The 19,655-nt window shown below is 36.1% G+C and overlaps 1 protein-coding gene across 1 annotated transcript in view; it reads left to right on the top strand.

Moving 5' to 3' along the window:
* Nucleotides 1-19,655, top strand: part of CDH18 (cadherin 18) — a 153,369-nt gene that overhangs the window by 100,129 nt on the left and 33,585 nt on the right. Inside the window, exons 6-7 of the mRNA XM_040977651.1 lie at nt 9,398-9,651; nt 16,098-16,234. Of these exons, the coding sequence (XP_040833585.1) occupies nt 9,398-9,651; nt 16,098-16,234 (391 nt within the window). The remainder of the gene's footprint in view (nt 1-9,397; nt 9,652-16,097; nt 16,235-19,655) is intronic.

Genomic DNA, 19,655 nt, shown 5'->3' with positions numbered 1-19,655 from the left:
AACTTATGGAGTTACGGCCCAAGTTCAAATCCCGTATATGACGCTTAATAGGAGCACCTCAGAAGTTTCTTAACATTTTTGTGCCATGATATCGTCACTTATGAGGAGTGGGGCAGAAATATATGTTAAAGAAGGGTAATGATTCAATAGGCTGATTATGTGAATTTTAATGACACCCTCTTGTTTATTCATATTTCATAAATTATATGGACATTTTCATTCTTTACTGCACAATTACTCTTCTGTACTGAAAAACACAGCTATGTTTAGACCAAAGATTATTCACTCTCTCATTACATGGATTTATTTATTCCAAATGCATGAGCTTAGAAATGAGGTAGATAAAATTCTTTCCCTTCAATATAATTAGTAGATAAGAATTATCATGCCAAAGGTGGAAGGCTAATCATATTGAAGTACCCAAACTTTTATGAGTTCAGAGATAAAAGAGAATGCAATTCTCAAAACTTGAGAAGGCAAGGAACAGTTTTGCATTGAAGATTCTTAGACATGTGTGGGCCATGTGGAACAACACCTCGTAAACAAGAAAATGAAGGTGACCAAAGGGTTTCATATCTACTCAGATTATCTGTCACGTGCAGAGAATAGATACAAATCATTTTGAAAATTATAAAAATGGCAAATATTATCTTGAGGCATATGACACCTAATCACAGAGTCCTTCCTTGTCCGTAGTAAAGGAAACTGACGAATCAGGTCACTGGATACTGGAGGACCAGAGGGGTGGACCAGAATATAAAAGCATTTGCCTTAGAGAAGAAGAAATGTACTTTTGAAAATAGGAAATATTAACATTGTATCAAAGTCATCAATCCTTTTATGTGTAATAGGATTAAAAATACAAATTATGGAAATAAGTCAAGTATTAGATCTACAATAAAACAGTGCAAATGCAAATGAAAAACAGTCCAATAACATGTAAAAGTGTGAAAAACTAAAAGCACTATTTTAGTTGCTGTTTAATGTATGGTGCTAATGCATAGTGTTAAAGGAAATGCAAAGTATATAATATAAACATATATGTAATATTTTATATGTCTAAAATAAAATACCCTACAGAATGAAAATCAAATTTTTATTTATAGAATAGAAATATTAGAAAAATAGAATGCAACGCTACCCAAGATTCCTAAAACAAATTAAGTTTGTTTTAAGAAACTTTAAAGAAATATTATATGTACTTGGGAAAATATGAAAAAAATTTTAATAACCACCATAATGGCATTCAAATTTAGCTAATGAAAAGCCTAATACCATTTGACAATCAAACTGATTAATTCACTGACCTTTCACTGTGAATAAATGGTCTATTCATCCTGCAAAATAGCCACAACCTTTAGTATAATAATACATGCAAGAAGAATATTTATAATCAGATTGCTAGAAGGAGTTTTTTTTTCACCAATTTCCGTATATCACAAACACATTTCTATATGTGAATAATGGAATGATGAAATTAATTGATAGACTGATGTGAACCAGTCTGGTGGCGGCTGTGCCACCTGCCCCGGAAGCTCTAGGAGAGCACCTTGCCACATGCCCCGGAAGCTCTAGGAGAGCACCTTGCCTGATTCCCCGGAAGCTCTAGGAGAGCACCTTGCCACATGCCCCGGAAGCTCTAGGAGAGCACCTTGCCTGATGCCCCAGAAGCTCTAGGAGAGCACCTTGCCTGATACCCCGGAAGCTCTAGGAGAGCACCTTGCCTATCCCGCTGGCTGGTGACTCCTGTCATTCTTCGCTTTGGGGTCACATCACTCTTATCCCCGCCGATGCCCTGCTACCTCTTCCTGTTTTCTTAGTTCAGTGCTCCTTGCCTCACCTGCAGAAATACTTGTCAGTGGACTTAGTACTCATATTGGAAATGCAAATCGGCTTATCATCTCTCTTATGCTACATAACTGCACGCATCTTTTGTCATAGGTGGATATTTTAGGTGGTCAATGTCAACCCATTCTAATCTTTCTTCTAACCTCAGAAAATTTGTGTCCCTCTCATTTGTTACAATAAATGCATTACTCTGAGCATCCCTAAATTTTTCAATCCATTTCAAACTTAATTTCATATTCAAATATTTTCAGTCCAAAAGGTCTAAATCTAATCTCTGTTAGATCTGAGTGAAAATGTGAGTAGACTGAATCCTTGACCAAAGATATTCTGTGTTTTGGCACCTATTTAACTGCAAATAAGCTATTTGCCTCCATAATACACTGGTAGGTGGAAGCATAAAATAACAGTCAGCGGTAGTGATATTCCAACAAGTTCAAAGTCCAACCAAAAAAAATCCCATTAGGTTTCTATGCCCCAATTTGATAGTAACAGTTCATGATCGGTAATGTACTTTCTTCCTTTTCTGTTTTTCCCCTTTGTTTTGGTAATGTCGTCTTTTCCTGCTCTGTGCATAAATTATGTGAAAACTCTTTTCCCAATAGAGGTCACTATCATTCCATAGCAGCAAAATGAAGTTTCTAAACGTGAAACCTAAAGTCTCGTCCTGCAGGTGGTGAGCAACAACGCAAGTCCAATAACCAGATATAGAGTGATATGTCCCAGAAACGTGAGGTTAGCCACTAGAGCTGAAAAAGGCATGGAGTCTCAACTCCACTGGAGACCAGGAGCAGTAGAACCCTCCCAAGCTTTCACATTTTATATTCAGAATCTCAAGTGAATATCTTTCTGTAGTTGTAAGTGACCATGTTTATGATGGTTTGCAGTGGCAGCTCACAAAAAAAAGATAAACACAAAATATCTAATAATGTAATGCACATATTAAAGAATTTATTACTGCTAACATAAACCTAAACACCAGGCTAGATACATGATACAGCACAAGTGTGTTTGTTTAAGGAATGGTGAATGATTCAGTGTTAGAAAAACAAATATGTCAGGTCATGTCATAGAAAAACAACTTTTGTGAATGTTTGCATATTTTACAAAATATGCAAATATAAAATATAAAACTAACCTTTTTTCAATGTTGGGAGTTGCCAGCAAGTATACATGTTTCATTTGCTGTTATTACTTTCCTTCCTGACATGAGAACATGACTGATCAGCTCTGATCATTGAAATTGTGATTATTGCATATTATCACATGATTTATAATAACATAGTTTTGCAATAGTTTATCACAAAATGAAATTGAATCAGGCAACCAAGAGTTTATAAAATTTGGCAACTACGATCTTATCACTTTTAAGTTAGAGCGTCGTGCTGTGAGAGGCTTTTTACCTCAAGAACATAGACTGCAACTGAGTTTTGTACAAAGAATCATATAAGTCAAATTATATAAAATGAAAAAATAGTTTGTTATTCTCCTTTAATATTTCTCCCTAAACATTAATAGTAGTGATTTCCACTAGATCGTTTTTGCCTACTGTCTACCTACTTCTCAGATTAAGCATTGATTGATAATCGATATACATGCAGTTTTTCGAAACTAGAACTGTGTTACAGATCCAAAATTTATAAAACAGGCTGAACAGTGCCACACCACTTAACCTAATGAAACCATATTCATTGGGTAACTGATTAAGAACAAATGACCAAGAACTGGAGTCTACTCTTGCAGTCTTCAAGTAGCTCTCAAGGAACATTTTTCACAGTTCCTCTTTAGCTTGAGTGTTAATCAGTTGTTCAGTATGATTGATTCCTAGTATAATTCAGCCAGAAACAGCTAAAGGCATCAACAGTTGACAGTACAATACCAAGTGAGAACACAAGGCTTTCTCATGCTCTTGTAGAGCCATTGACTGCAACCATGCTTATTGGGTTCCTCTTATCTGACATGTTTATGGAGGAATTATTTTTGTTTTATTATGTGTTAAGGCAGAAAGATAGATGCTTTGTGTTGCACAAACTCTCAGCTAGATATTTCATATTATTACTTTCTGCTATGCCTCTTTTTATGTGTTTCTCTTCCAGCATTTTCTCATCAAAATCTGAGAAATGATAAATAAATTTCACTCTTCCTGCAGTAGCTTTTGATAAAATAATCTGGGTTGAATTAAACATACACTTTCTGGGTAAAATGAAAGCCCACAGAGATTTCACTAGTTTCCCAGAAGGAATGATTAGTAAAAAGCAAACAAATAAACAAAAAACTTCTGTTAGATCTATTGAGGAGGTATCAACAGTAAATACTTGGAAAGCTGTGAGGCAGTTATAGTATCAGGAACGTATTTATAATCCTAACATAGTATTTCTATATTATTGATATTATACATATCCGTGATTAATGTGTTTTATATTATGTACATAATAGAATAGGTAACATTAGTTTCCTCCTGGTATTTCTTTATTTGGAATTTACCATTATTGGTTTCTCTTCATAAATAACGTTACTAAACATTTCCATTTCCATTAGTTTATCTATTTCTAAGTTCTTGTCCTCACTTGTAAAAACCTTCTCATTCCTTTGTGTATCCAGATGGGTCCTTATCTATCCATCTGCCAGTCCTGGCAAATAAGTTCATTAAAATGATTACCCCTGCCCTGGGGCAGGTGACTACATTTTATATGATAATAAGCACAAAAGTAAACAGCTCACGTACCAGCAGTATGTGAGTGAGTTTTAAGCCAAATGATATCTAAATTGTCCAAGGACCTGGGGGAAATTGGGAATAGAGTGACTTGGTGACAGTATCAAAAGGACTAAAGGTAGCCAAAAATTCCCTCCACAGATTTCACTGAAAGATATAAAGATGTAAAAACGTACACTAACAAATATATTCTGATGAATGCTTTAATGTCCAGTGTTGTGAGAAGGGAATGCTAAATATTTCTCATGAAGTTAATACATTGGATGTTTGCTCCTAATGTCTTCAGCACTATAAAACCAACCTGTGTAGCAAGTTGATTGCAAATAATAATAGTAAAAACCATGACTAGCCATTGAACCCTTGTCAAGGAGGTCTCAAGCTTTCCATGAAGGAATGCTGACGCTCAGCTTGAAAATGCTGTGGCCTTCGTGAGCCCATCTGCTTCTAACGGGCAGCAAGCTATAGCTGTTCAGAGGCCACTGCTGATTCGCAAATGCTGAGGCTACAAGTGTCAAGGAACGAGCAGGTGCAATACAAATGTTTTCTGAGCGGCTATGTGACTCCTCAATAACTTGGATACCAATAATTTCAAAATTTGCATCTAATGCAGATTTCCTAAGAAAAAGGTTTCCAGTTGTCATGAGTGGCCTGATCCACTAAAAATATGCAAGTAAAAAACACAAATTTGTATTAAACGAATTGGTCAAAATTAAAAATTTCTATTTTCTCTTATGAAAACAAGTAGAATATTGAATTGAACCAGCAGCATTTATAATACTAAAATCATTGGTTTTCTCTGGGATTCAGCTTTTTTTTCTCATCCATTAAAAAATTATTTATTTATCTTATTATTCCATGACATAATTCTATAGGCTCTATGATTTCTCCCCTCCTTTCCCCAGATCTCCCCATACACTAATTTTCCCCATGTCATTACAACCGTACAGTCCTTCACAATCAGTCATTATTCCATCATTCTGCTGTTTAAGTGTATCCTGACATTGTAGGTATGGAAAATGGCAGAGTCCAGTATCCTATTGTCCACATACATTCAACAGTTGTTTTGGCAGTTCTTCTTAGATTTGGAAGTAGAGGTACACACTGAATTGTATCTTTACATCCATGTATGATAGTCTCTACTACACAATTACTGCACATCCCCCTAAAGGAAAAGTCATAAAACAAAAACAGTAACAGAGAGAAAAAATAGAAAATTTACAGGACCAGGACGTTCAATAGCATGCTAGTGACTGAATAATGTGTTACTGAAGAAATGGAAAAGAAAATCAAATACCTTCTTACAGGAAATGATGCTATTGTGCGACTTATGAGTCATTGAGGAAATTAGTAAGAAAAACAAAATATTTATGAATGAATGTAAATTTAAGCAAAAACATCAATCCCGTGAGACATAGCAAAAACAATACTGAAAAGGATATCAATCTTGTATTTTGTATAAATGTTGCCTTATCGAAGGAACAGCATATGATATTTGTCCCTTGGGATTGACTTGTTTCAACAATGGTCTATTGCAGGTAAAATGCATAGCAAAGCATGTTTCTGGTTAGTTCTTGACTCTGTGAAGGGACTGCAGCATAAGCTCCTTATGAAATTTCATATATTGGTGTATAATTCCCAACATGCTGGCATGTTGAGGAGGTGTGCCTGGAGCACCCTGTGCAGTGAGTGTGACTCCTTCGTGAATGGAGTGGATGCCTTTACAATAAGAACCAAGAGACAGATGACTGCTTTCCTGTGTGACGAGACTGCAAAGCACAGACCATCCACAGGCAGGAAGAGCACTCCCAGCAGACACCAAATCTGCGATCATTTCAACCTGAATTTTCCAGCCAAAAAGGCTGAGAAAAATGAGGTTTAGTGTTTTTTTTTTTTTCCCTTCAGTCACGATTTGTGAAAAAAAAAAAAAAAAAATTCTGTTCTAACAGCCTGAACTAAGATATTGAATCTTACAGGAAAGGAAAAAAACAGCTTTTCCACAGGGAATGGCAGTTCTCTGGTCCTACCCAGAAAATGAAGTGCTCTGAGAATGAAGCAGGCTAGTACAAAACAAGAGAAAAAGTAGGAAGGCGCTTGCCTTGCCCCGCTGACTCTCACAGACATTGCGCAGGGCGGTGACTGGTTTCAGTCTCCCGATAAGCATCGCCATTCCTCAGGATGATCAGATAGGCATGGCTGTTTCATCGCATTCAGAATGACAACGTGGCCTTCCAGATGGCATGCACTAATCTCACCAGAGATATTTGACATGCTTAAAATCAAATGTGATTTTTTTTTTAAGTCGTGGAGTCCCATATACATCCTACTTCTTTATTTCTAAGCAGGCATTTCTAATTTGAAAAGGCACTCCCTCTTGGAAGGTTCTATTGCTCAAAATAACCTTTAGTCTGAGTTGCATTCTTTGTTCTTGTTTTGTCCATAATTCTCCATGTCAGACACTGAACACAAGGGCTGTAAAACGCTCACTTTGGTATTAATATCCTGTAGTTAACCACATACTAATCAAGACTAAATGCATGCAGACCTTGTCAGTTATTCTATATCAAATCAAATTCATTTTGCCTGGCATGTATCATTACTGAAAGACAAATATCCTTTGGAAACCTAAAAAGTGGGGAAAAGAAAAAATAATATTGGAAAAGCTGGGAAAAGGTTTTTGGCATTTGGTTAAGACGGTTAGCAACACCAGCAATTCGTATTGAAGCGCAGGGGTGTGCGTCCCAGACCTCCCTGCAATTCTAGGTTGTTGCTATCATTCACCCCGATCCTGATAGCCAACCTGTAAGGTTTACACTGAGCTTCCTTATCATCGAGTTGGTCCTGGCATAGCCAGCCACCTAGATTTGGATGCAAATCCTCTGTCTCTCTGTGCTGTGTACTCTCTCCTAACATACATGAATAAAAATCTTTTAAAAAGAAGATAAACAATAATGGCTTAGCCAGAAACAACAAAAACTAGCAAGAGAGAGAGAGGAGAGAGAGTGAGAAGCCAGTAATTTTTAAATAATGGCTCAAATATCACAGCATCATAAATGAAATGGAAAGAAAATAAGGATATATATATTTATATATACTATATATATTTATTATATTGTATATATTTATAAATATATATTTCACAAAATATATACATATATACATATTTCACAAAAGTGACCTTCAGAATTCTACATAAAGTGTTTTGTTCATATTTCAACAATAAGCTGTTTATAAAGCTGAACGTTCTTGAATGAGGTGCGCGTTTAGCCCAGCTCGGATAACAAGAGGGTGATCTCTACGGGCGCTAAACGGGGAAGTGTGGGCTCATATGTCAGCTCCGTTTTTGAGTTCTTGAGGAAGCTCGGTACTGAGTCCACTGGGTCTGGGAGTGACTTATATTTTCAGTAGTGGATAAGTATTTCACTCTTCCTACATCCTCACCAGCATTCCCTATTGAAAATGATTGTTCTAGCTGAAGTGTGGTGATACCTCATAGTGATTTTGATCTGCATTTCCTTGACGGGTACCAATATTGAATGTTTTTTTTTTTCATAGCTAGTCATAATTTTTGAGTCTCCTTTGAGAAGAGTCTGTGTAAGGTTTTTTTTTTCCCATTTTTAAAATGTCTTATTGAAGTACTTACTCAGTGAATTGTTAGCATCATTGCACATTTTGGGTTTCAGCCCTGTGTCAGATATATAGCTTGTAGATATTTTATTCCATTTTATAGGTTGTCTCCTCACTCTTTTACTTCTTGTGACATTTTATTTTTATTTAATCTTATCCATTTTGTCATTTTTTTCCCTTTTGTTTTCATGCAAAGTGATGCTCTGAGGTATTTACTCTGGGTTTCATGAATTGGTACTATAGCCTGGGGATTTAAGTTTCTGGTGCAATTTTCTTTGACTTTCCATACAATCAAAGATGAGTGTGCAGTCATTCTCCTCTCAAGTTTAACAAGTACCTTCTAGATAAGAGCTTCGTGTGCAAGTGTGCATTGCTGGCACTTCCGTCTAAAATCAACTGGCTGTAAACCCTTTTCTGGGCATATGTCAAAAGGAAATGAGATCATCATATTGAAAATACAGTTACATATTCATGGTTATCACAGCACTGTTCATAAATTATGAATCCAGTCTAAGTATTTGTTAAGACAATACTGGATATTGAATATGTGAGCATACAGACAATGTACTATTATTTTATAGCACCATGGCTGGGCCTGAAGAACAAAATGCTAAATAAAAGAAGTCAAGGACTAGCAGACAGTACTTTGAATACTCGAGTCGTGAATGTGTGTTTGGAATGGGTAACCTACACTTCATGAGTTGTCATTACACAATGTGTATAAGCATCAAAACACCACATTGTACTGCATACATACCTTCAAATATCATTTGCCATTTAAAATACATGAATTTAATTTCAAAGTAAATGAAATGAGATCAATCATCTTAATAAAAATTATTTCGTTTTCAAAGTTTTAAGAGCTTAGGAAGGATTTTGATGATTGACAATGTAAATTGAAGAAACGGAAGAAAATCACAGAGTTTAATGAGAATCTCCAAGAAGCAGTAGAAATTTTTTGACGGTGTATCATTTTGGACCTCATAATAACTGTATTGAAGGGTGTGCGTGAATCACTATTGATTGAGATTTGAATCTGCATGGTTACTCCTTTACATGATATTGAGACAAACTTTATAGCTTGTTTTAAATACTACCAGAATGACTTAACTCTATTGCCAATTTCCCCCCACCCCCACAGAGGCAAAATGACCATGCTTGTTTGAAACCTAAGGTAGGCCATAATATTGAAAATTTTATTTTTTTTCTCCACAGCCATTGAACTATGAAAAAAAGAAATCATATACCCTCAACATAGAAGGAGCAAACACACATCTTGACTTTCGCTTTACGCACTTGGGCCCTTTTAGAGATAACACCATCCTGAAAGTCATTGTTGGGGATGTTGATGAAGCCCCGTTGTTTTCCATGCCTTCCTATGTCATGGAAGTCTATGAAAATGCCAAGATCGGAACCACTGTTGGCACAGTTTTGGCACAAGATCCTGACAGTGCTAATAGCCTAGTAAGGTATGGCATGTCTCAGTCTTCTAGAGATGTGAAAATGTTTACTACTTCACATAGACACTCAATATGTAAATTAAAACTTAAAATATTTTAATGTATGTGTTTCTCTTTGTAACAAAGATATTATTGAGTAACTTTAGGTGAGGAATGTAGGCTTTACATAAACATAATTTAAAATAACTGTCAAGAATTTTAGATTTGCATCATCACAGATACTTTGTGACAGAGATTCCTCTGGTCATATCAGCTGTGTGGTATTTATAAAATCCATACTCCTGTGAAAGACAGAAAACAATATATGTCAACAAGGGTCAGGGTGAGAATTCAAGACACGATGTGCTTTGGCAATGAGCCTGCACCTAGCAGCCACTCAATGAGTGCTGATGTTCTGATTTAGTAGTGAGAATGAACATGGAACTGGACTCTGAAAACAGAATTTGTTTAAATTTTCTTTATTTCTACCACTAGATGAATGCAGTTAGTCATGCAGTTCTGGTTTCCACTACCTAATATATAAAGTAGGAATGGAAATGCTATGCAGACATTGCGATGAGATCATTTTAGCTAGGAGTAAGCAACAGTGTACATCGGGAAGCATGTAATAAGTTCTCAATAAATGATGTTTTATTATTCTAATATGCTATACAGTAGAGATTATGAAGTCTTTGCATAAAATATTGAAAGGGTTTTTAATTTTTTTCATTTATTAAAAATCATAAGGGCTGAATATATGTGCAAAACTCCCTGGCTTTCTTATGTTGGTGTCGTTAGAAATACTCAGGCTGTAAGACATTGATAATGTTTAATGAATTTGCCTGTTTTCCCACTAAATTCTTTATTCCTACTTTCTTTCATTTCCACCCACTTCAGCAAAACCAAAATATATTGAAGAGTTGCTCAATACCTCTAATATTCATAAAAGCTCTTCATTGTATTTTCTAAGCATCGTAAAGGCTCTGCTACCAGTGCATATACAGAAACTATTTTCCGTGCTGGGATGTTTATATTCAGTTGTCCAAGTAGAGGAAAACCCATTATGCTTCATTCAGCATTCTCTGTTCTTGGCTCCCAAAGGCTAGCATAGTTTGTTAAATATATTGAAGTGCAGCACCATAAAGGCTTACAGATGACACATTCTTTATCAAAAGCAGCCATGATTTGGGGAGGATAAAAATCTTATAAAATGTATTTAATAAATCTTGGTGAAATTTAGTCACAACATTAAAGGCTAATAGTAATGTTTTCTATAAGTTTTTGTTATGGAAGAGAAAGTACAGTTATTCATGAATTCATTCATTTATATAAAGGGAACAGAGTCTATGTATTTCAGATATACAGTATTAAGAACATAATACTACTTTATACCTTTTCCCTCTCCTTTGCTCCTCCGTCCTTCTTCCTTCCATTTTCACTTTTCTTTTTTTCTTATTATTGTTGTGATGACACACTTCTATTTACTTTATAATCTCAAGCTTAATCCTCCACAAACTGAGGAATTCAAGAAGTAGTAAGCAGAAGGAGCACTGTTGCTCAGTGGTATAGATGGCACTGTGATAATCCTCAAAATGTTGGTTTCACTCACATTTTTGTACTTCATGTATTAGTTACAGTGAATCAGAAAAAAAATATGTCTTTTTTGGATCAGCTTATTTCACTAAGAATAATGGTCTCAAGTTGTATCCATTGTGCTGTGAAAGAATTTCATTTTATTTTGTGGCTGAATAGTATTCCATAGTGTATATACAACACATTTTAACCACCTATCAGGTGCTAGTATTATAATGTTGTTCATCATCATGAGGAATTAAACACACATACACACACACAGAGATAGATAAATAAAGACGTAATGACAGGAAGGATTAAACAGTCACTTCACACCCTTGTGGAAGTTCAACTTTCACAATCTCTAAGTGGGTCTTGGGCTGACGACCCAGAGATGAGTTCTCCTTGGAGTCCGAAGGTGGTTTATTAGCAGCACTTCTGGCTTGGAGGAGGTGAGTCTTTGCTCTGTTAAAGCCATCTACTCATTGGATTGACCGCGTGAATAACCAAAAATCACATTGACCAAAAGTAAAACTAAATCTGCTTTTCTCAAAACTTATCGCTTTAAGTGCTTATCTCAATCTCCTCCCTAGAAACATGAACTCGCACACACAACTTCTCCACAGACACACAAAATAATGTTTACACAAATGTCTGGGCACCATGGCACAGCCAGGCTGATAAATAAGCTAATTATCAGACACCGTAATGTGGCAGATTATGATTTGATAGAGGTGTGACCAAGGTCACACTTGCAAAACATGGTGGGAATGAGTCCCGCAGGACTGAACTGGAGGTCATGAACAAGGTTAATGAATATTCAGGTGAAGAACTGAGTCAGGAATTGAACTTTATTGTGCATACATAGAGCTCTGGCTACCTGTGAGAAATGACAATCCAGTCGGCGTGAAAATTAGACTAAAGAGTGTAAACAGGGTGGTTTTGTTATTTATCCTGGAAGCAGTGCTAATGGTCACAATGGGAAATGAAATAACCACAACATTTGCACTTCAGTGTAAACAATAGTGAACATTACAGATCATTTGAAAAGTAGATTAAAGGTGATGAAAGGAGAAGAAACTGAAGTCTAGGAGCAACTTTTGTTGGCCCTGTTGTACTAGCAAAGCCTCACTTTGTATGGAAATATTGCATTCCCCATAGAGCTGACTCTAGTTCCAGGACACAATTTCTCACCAGCAATTAATAGTGCAACTTGAGAGAAGGTTTTATTTCAGGCTTTTGGCAAGTTCCTCTGGGCAGGAGTTACAGAGTCCTTTGTTTCTCACTGCTGTGGAGGCTGAAAAATCCAAGACGAGGACTTAGCTCTACTCAGAACTAGGGAGGGACTTCTGCATTATTGGCAGGTTACTGTCTCTAAAGAGAACTTAATATTGTGCAGAGCAAACAATGGTTCACTCTTCAAGCTGCAGTGATGATTATACTCACAAAGGCACATTGTGAAAGGTTTTGGCACAAGGCATGTGTGAGTATGCAGCTACGTGTGCCTAAGTACATAGCTGTGTGAATATTTCATTGTAAACACTACAATCAGTGTAGGAAGTTGCTTGTAGTTAATTATCCATGATGTTATTAATTGCCTTAGCAATGACTATATATTACTAGAACACTTAATTGGACACTGTACGTTACAAACAATATTCTAATAAAGGGGGATGCAAAGATGATTGGTACATTGTCTCCAAATTCTAGTTCAGAGAATCATAAATCTGTTAGCATATGAATTATTATTTCTACTTTGTTTTGGTTAAACATTGAAAATGAAACCTGGTAAGCAGCCTTAAAACAATTAAGCTCCATGCTGCTGTTGGGGGCATAATTGACATAATATTTATTCCTGATTTTAATAAAAAAGTGTCACTCATTTGCGCCTCTAGGTGCAGTGAAATGAAAAAAAAAAAAAAGAGAGAAAAGAAAACGTTAACAAACACAAAAGCAATCCTACTTGCACTTTCTCAGGGACCAGATGTTTGTACTAATTAAGGAAAAGAACATTGAGAAGGTGTGTCGTGCATTGCACTGTAGAATACAATTATTTGCAGGCTTGTAGAATTGGTGATGAAAGGCAATTCTGAAAGGCTTCCTGGATTCAGTCTTTTGTATTTCAATTTTCTAAACTCTTAGGAATACCATTCATATTTCATAGAGTCTACCACGTTCAAGTTTTGTCTTTTTATGCTCAAAATAAGATGTGCAATTTGTAGATATATAATCATCACCTATTTTAAATAAGGAAATAAAATTAGAACTGTGCAGTTTAGCCTGCAGAAAGCTTAGATGTATACAAGCTATGCTTACTTGCCTGAATGCCAAAATAGAATTGAAAGGAACTTGACAAATCAGCTGCTAAGAAATGAGCCACCTCCCTGGAGAAGCAGTACGCTGATACCTGGAAAGGCCTGACTAAGCGAAGTCATGGCTACTTACAGTTTACGGTTTGACAAGAGACTATGCTTAAGTCTGTAACCCATACAGATCTTAAACTTATATTGATTCTCTTGTGGTAATGATGAACTAAAAGTTTATAAATCTTAAATCCCCAATTACATAGTTTTTATTTTTAATCCCATCAGAACCGATGTCATCTAAGTAAGTACCTGATTTTTCACTCCTAGAATCACTGACAATGTCAGTTTAATTACATTACTTTCAACGTAAACTCTAAATACTAATATTTTTAATAGTAAGGTGATACATTTTTGAAAGTTTATGAAATAAAATGAATACTGTCAAATTGAAAGCAAGCAACTAAAAATATTTCCATCTATTATTTAATAATTGGTTTTATATTTTATGAATCTACACCGCTTCTTAATTTTAAATAATTGGTATTGGATTATTGTATACTTAATTCTTCCAATAATTTTAAAGGATTTTTTCATGTTTCTATTTTCCCCTTTTCTGACTTTTAACTTTCTTACTTTGTCATTAATCCAAGGGAGTTAAAATCCAATTGTAACTCCATGAATAAGGACTTTGGGTCTAGACAGTCCCAAAAACCTCAACTTTATGTTGTTGAATTCCTAAAGGAGCTCAGTGTTCAACAAGAACTAACAAGTGAAATAAGGCATGTCTGAGGATACACGTTCCATGAGCAGCATAGCATGAACAGGGTTCCAGCAGGAGTGACATGCAATTGAGAAAATAAGAAATTAGACAAGGAGTCCGATGCTGTGGCCTAGTGGCTAAAGTTCACCCCTTGCATGCACTGGGATCTCATTTGGACACTGGTTTGTTATCTGGCTGGCCCACCTCCCATCCACCTCCCTACCTGTGGCCTGGGAAAGCAGGAGAGGACAGCCCGAAGCTGTGGGACCCTGTGCCCACACGGGAGACCCTGAAGAAGCTCCTGAGTCCTGATTTCAGATCAACTCAGCTCCTGCTGTTGCGACTACTTGGAGAGTGAGCCAGTGGGTGGGGGACCTTTCGCTCTGTATCTCCTTCTCTCTTTGTATCTGCCTCTCTAATAAAAATAAATAGGAAAACATAGAATTGAAAAAAGGAAAGAAATCAGACAGTCACATGATAAAAAGCAGAGGGACGCCTCCTCGGAGGGGTGAGGTTGAGCCAGAAGGCTGGCCGCCTCAGTCTTTCATTGAACCTCAGAAATCAAACTAAGCACTTGTAGCACAAATGCTCATGGCTGCATCCCAGGTTGGTGTTAACCAGCCAATGCTTGATGATCAGGAAGGAACAACATGACCCGAGTACAGAAATCGATATGTGTCTGTTTCAAGGATATCTTAAAGCACACATTCTGTGGCCTTGGGCCATTGCCAAGTGTGGAGCCTCATTCATTCATCAAAATGGTGCATGTTCTGCCATATCTCATAGGGGTACATTGAATGCGATATAACCTGAGCTTTCAGATAGCTGCATGGGAAATGGCCATTCAATTACTTGCCCAAACTCTCATCTATCTTATTTAATTTGCATATCCACACTGACTACAACCTTATTTTTTAACAAGTAAATGCTTGTTTGAATTGGACCTTTGTACATTGATATCTCCCCAGCCAAATTCATTCAACATTCATTTGCAGCACTTTCCCAATATTCAACCCATTTTTGCTTGTTAACTAGATGAAATATTACCTAAAAATGAACCAAAAGAAGAGTGAATAGGCACTAGAAAATGTAGGAGAACATTCTCTTTCAATACTTGGGGAGCTTTTGCTGACCAAGCCTCACAATGCTTGTCCCCTGGGGCTGGAGGATTCAAGTGGACTTGCTTCTCTTCCGGCCACTGCGGAATCCAAGGGAAGCATGAGCAAGCCCTGAACCCTGAGTGCATCCACCGATATCACTTGTTATTCTTTCATCTGCAAAAGAAAGCCAGAGGTCAAACCTAACCTGATTCCACGCTGTAAATTCCAACATTAGTCCAAATGCGGTCCACCTGTAGCCATTGGGTTCTTCATTCCTTAATGAAACAAGGGTACAGTAGACAAAGTGATCAATAAAATAACAGCACGCATCCATGTGTTGGTGTTCATCTTATGTGTTTACACCAACTTCAACTACAATGAAACCTGATGATAAATTCACTTTGACATCTTTTAGGAACCTAAAATCATGCACATGCTATAATGGGAATTTTTTTATCCAACAATGTATTATGAAATTCTCAGAGTTAATTTTTAATTTTTCTTCTCACCCATCAATACTGGGTTTGATTTATTTTTGGTGTTGGAATTTGGAAGGTGTTTTAAAGTTATTTTTTGAATTAGTAATTTTATTGGGGACTATTTAAGAAATTTTTACTCGAATAAAAATAAAAATGTATCATTAAATATTATAATATATAGTCATTGATTAATTCCTTTGGACTAGTTGTATTTTCTTCATGATAACATCAAATAAAAGGAAACTTTGCCTTTTTTTAGATATTCCATCAAATATGATACTGAGGAAGAAAGATGTTTTAATATTGATGCCAATACTGGGACCATTAAGACTACAAAAGTTCTTGACAGAGAAGAAACTCCATGGTACAACATCACAGTTGCTGCCTCAGAAAATGGTAATCTAATGTCATTACGTATGATAGAGAATCGTCACCTGTTCACGAAGTCTCAGTCTATGATTTCCTTGAGAATGAAATTCCCACAACTTTTACATTTGATATCAGAACCTAGCAGTGTGCAAGGTATTGCAAAGGGCATCTTGTGTTTTCCCTCTTTTAATTGCAGTGTAATGGAAAAGGAACTAACAGAAACCCTAGTCATCAAATTTGCATTTACAGTGTTTGGTTCTCCTCCAGTGATGAGAATAAACCTTTTATGTTCTTGTAAGTCAGGGTTGATGGCCTTAAGTCATCCAGTATCAGAAGATGGGTACTTCATATGAGGCAGTTTAGAAGAAAAATGAATGAAAATATTCAATTTCGTTTGGATAATTGTATCACCATAACAATCTTGTTTAAGCTTCCATTCACATTTATAGAACTTAACATAAAGGAATAACTCTTGGAATTTCAACAGCAAGCTTAATTCCTCTTCAAGAAAGGCACATGACATAAAACTGAGGAAGACTTGTCTCAACCCCTTCCAGACTATTGCACTGTGATTAACACCCAAGTTCAGAAACAAGTAAGCATCAATATAAATCATTATCTCTGAGCCCAAAACAGCTAGCATTATTGTGCTAAAAGGAAAATGGATGAGCTGTCAAAACGACAAGGTTCTACTTTCTATAATGGGAAATAAAAATTTACCAGTTATCCCCACTGGAGTATCCTGTGTGATTGCATGTAATGTAAGAAGGGTGGGGGGAATCCCAGCACCTATAAAACTATCACATAATACAATGTTATTAACAATAAAAAAAAATTTAAAAAAAGAATTACTGTATAATACAAGGTAGCAGCAAAAAGTTCATGGAAAAAATGTATGTTGTGAAATATCATACATGGATTTCAGAAGTTTTTGTACACAAATATATTTTCTTCTAGTTTTGCTTTCTATAATCTTAAAAAAATACTCTTACATTGAAAAACAGAAGACATGTTAGAGTTTAAGATTACCACACACTGAAAAATAATGTTATGCAAGTTAAATTATTATTATCCCTCCCCCTAAAAAGGTCTAGAACATTGAAATTTTCCTTATTGGATTTTTGAGATATAAACTATGCAATGAAAAATTCATTGTTTGGAAGTGTAAAATCCAGGGGCTGGCACAGTGGCTCAACAAGCTAAGCTCTCTCCTGCTGGGTCAGCATCCCATAATGGAGCTGGTTCTAGTCCTGTGGGCCCCACTTCCAAACCATTCCCTGGTTATGGACTGAGAGATCTGAGGACCACGACCCAAGTCTTGGGCTGCTGCAAGCCATGTGGGAGACACAGAGGCAACTTCTGGGTCCTCTGAGATAGTCTCAGCTCAACAGTACAGCCATTTGGGAAGTAAATCGGTGGATGGAAGATTCTCTTTTTCTCTGTGTAAATCAGTCTTTTCAATAAAAAATAAATATTTTTAAAGACAAAACTGCTTAATCCAATGTTTTCTAGACTATTCACTGATTTCTACCATCATTTGACAATTAATTTTACAAAATTTTTCACTATTCTAGGTAAAAGAAATTCTGTACCCCATGATGTCCAGGATGTCATTAGTCACTTGTCTCAATAGTTTTCCTATTGATGATGTTATATATAAAGCAAATATAACATATAATGCTGTGATCAACGTATCTCAGCAAAATGTTTTCAAGTTCACCAGTGATACATGATGTATGTCCTTACCACTTGATTCCTTTGTATTACCAAAGACTGCACTGTATTTTCCCTTCGTCTGATAATAGACATGTTTATTTCTGAATATGGGCGATATTTTAATAACATTGGATGTGAAAGTGTTTAGGTAGACATGTTTGCATTTCTCTGGATCACTTAATAACTGAATATTTAATCATTTTATGACATGGTTAATATGGCTGCTTTCCCAAGTGGTAGTCTAATTTACTATTCCCGAGAAGAGCGTTACTCTAATTTCTACATTTTTATTCCATGTCTTTCATATCGTTGTGTTCCAGTAAATGTGAAGTGAAATAGGATCTGGTGATTGACGCACTCCTCTATTTCTTTGTTACAGAATCAGTTTTCAAGTCATGCAATTAAATTGTTACTAAATAGGAACACATTAAAACCAGTTTACGAAAAAATCAAAGGACTGATTATATGAATACATTGAAGAAACAATGTTTAGTAAATTCCTTCAGCAACAGAATAAGTTCTACAGGTACTTCAGCCAGAAACGATATTTTGTATTAGTTCTCAGTTGCTAGCTCAGCCAAAATGATACTTTCATCAGGTGCAAACAAATCTGTGAAAACACACGTTTATGTACTTCACAGAAGCTAGGTTATTCGTAAACATTACTAAAAGAAATGTGTATGTTTACTAAAATAATGATGCATTTATGAGATTGTGTGTGTATATCTACATACCAGTGCATTGTAAAACACACAGTCATATATATTATGTACATATAGAGCACATATATTACCCCTGAGTAATGGAAAATAGGTAATTCTCATCTACTAAGTAAAATGATAAAGTAAATGGTAGTTGCTTGAATTTTGTAAGTAGTAATAAAAAAAAGCCATGGAGACCATCTCAATATAGTTTAAACGTAATCATAAACAGGTGTACAGAGAGAATGAGTGCTAGTTAAGATTTATGGCGAAGCTGGGGCACTGCGGTTACAATAGAGCTCATTAGTGCACTGGCTGCATGGCCCAAGTGCCTCTAGTATTGTTTGGCGCCCTCTCATGTACCACAGACTGTAAGTATTCATCTAAACATCAGCCACTTTATCAAAATGTTCTCTGATCTATATTCTATTGTTTAAAATGTAGCTGCTACTTTTTCCAACTAGATTAAAAAAATCTTATTGCAGCATTTTTGGTCTTTTTTCCTTCTTTTATATATTTCATTTTTATAGAGTGAGTATTTTTCACGCATTTCACAACAGATTCATGGCATGATAGTATTTCCTACCGTCCCATCCTTCCAGGGGGCCTGCCCTCCTGGATCCTTCATTATTATTCTTTGCTTCCTTTTTTTTTTTTTATAATTATTACACTGATGCAATTTCTGTTCCCTAAACAGTCACAGGTTTAACCCTCCCTTAGGTTAATAATTCAACAAATACCAAGTGGGAAAAAAAGAAAGTAAAATGAAACATTGCTCCTCAAGTGTAAACAATAACCAAATCTCAAAATCTTCGTTTCACTCATATGAAATACATGTTGTTGTACCTGTGTTTTAGGTCTCACACACAGCACAGAGGAAAGCATATGGCATTTGTCTTTTGGGGACAGGTATAGGAATGAATGAGAGTGAATTACCTCTATGGAAAACAGAAGCAGTGCCTCCTGCTCTCGGTGAACAATCCCGCAGGAAGAAGACAGTTTGAGAGAAGAGGGTGTTTGCACTGAGTGGG

This window comes from Ochotona curzoniae, unplaced genomic scaffold (assembly GCF_017591425.1).
Source record: "Ochotona curzoniae isolate NIBS_2020 unplaced genomic scaffold, NIBS_Ocur_1.0 contig_2754, whole genome shotgun sequence".
Taxonomy (NCBI): Eukaryota; Metazoa; Chordata; class Mammalia; order Lagomorpha; family Ochotonidae; genus Ochotona; species Ochotona curzoniae.
The sequence above is the reverse complement of the archived record's forward strand: the minus strand, read 5'-3'. Positions and strand labels throughout refer to the sequence as shown.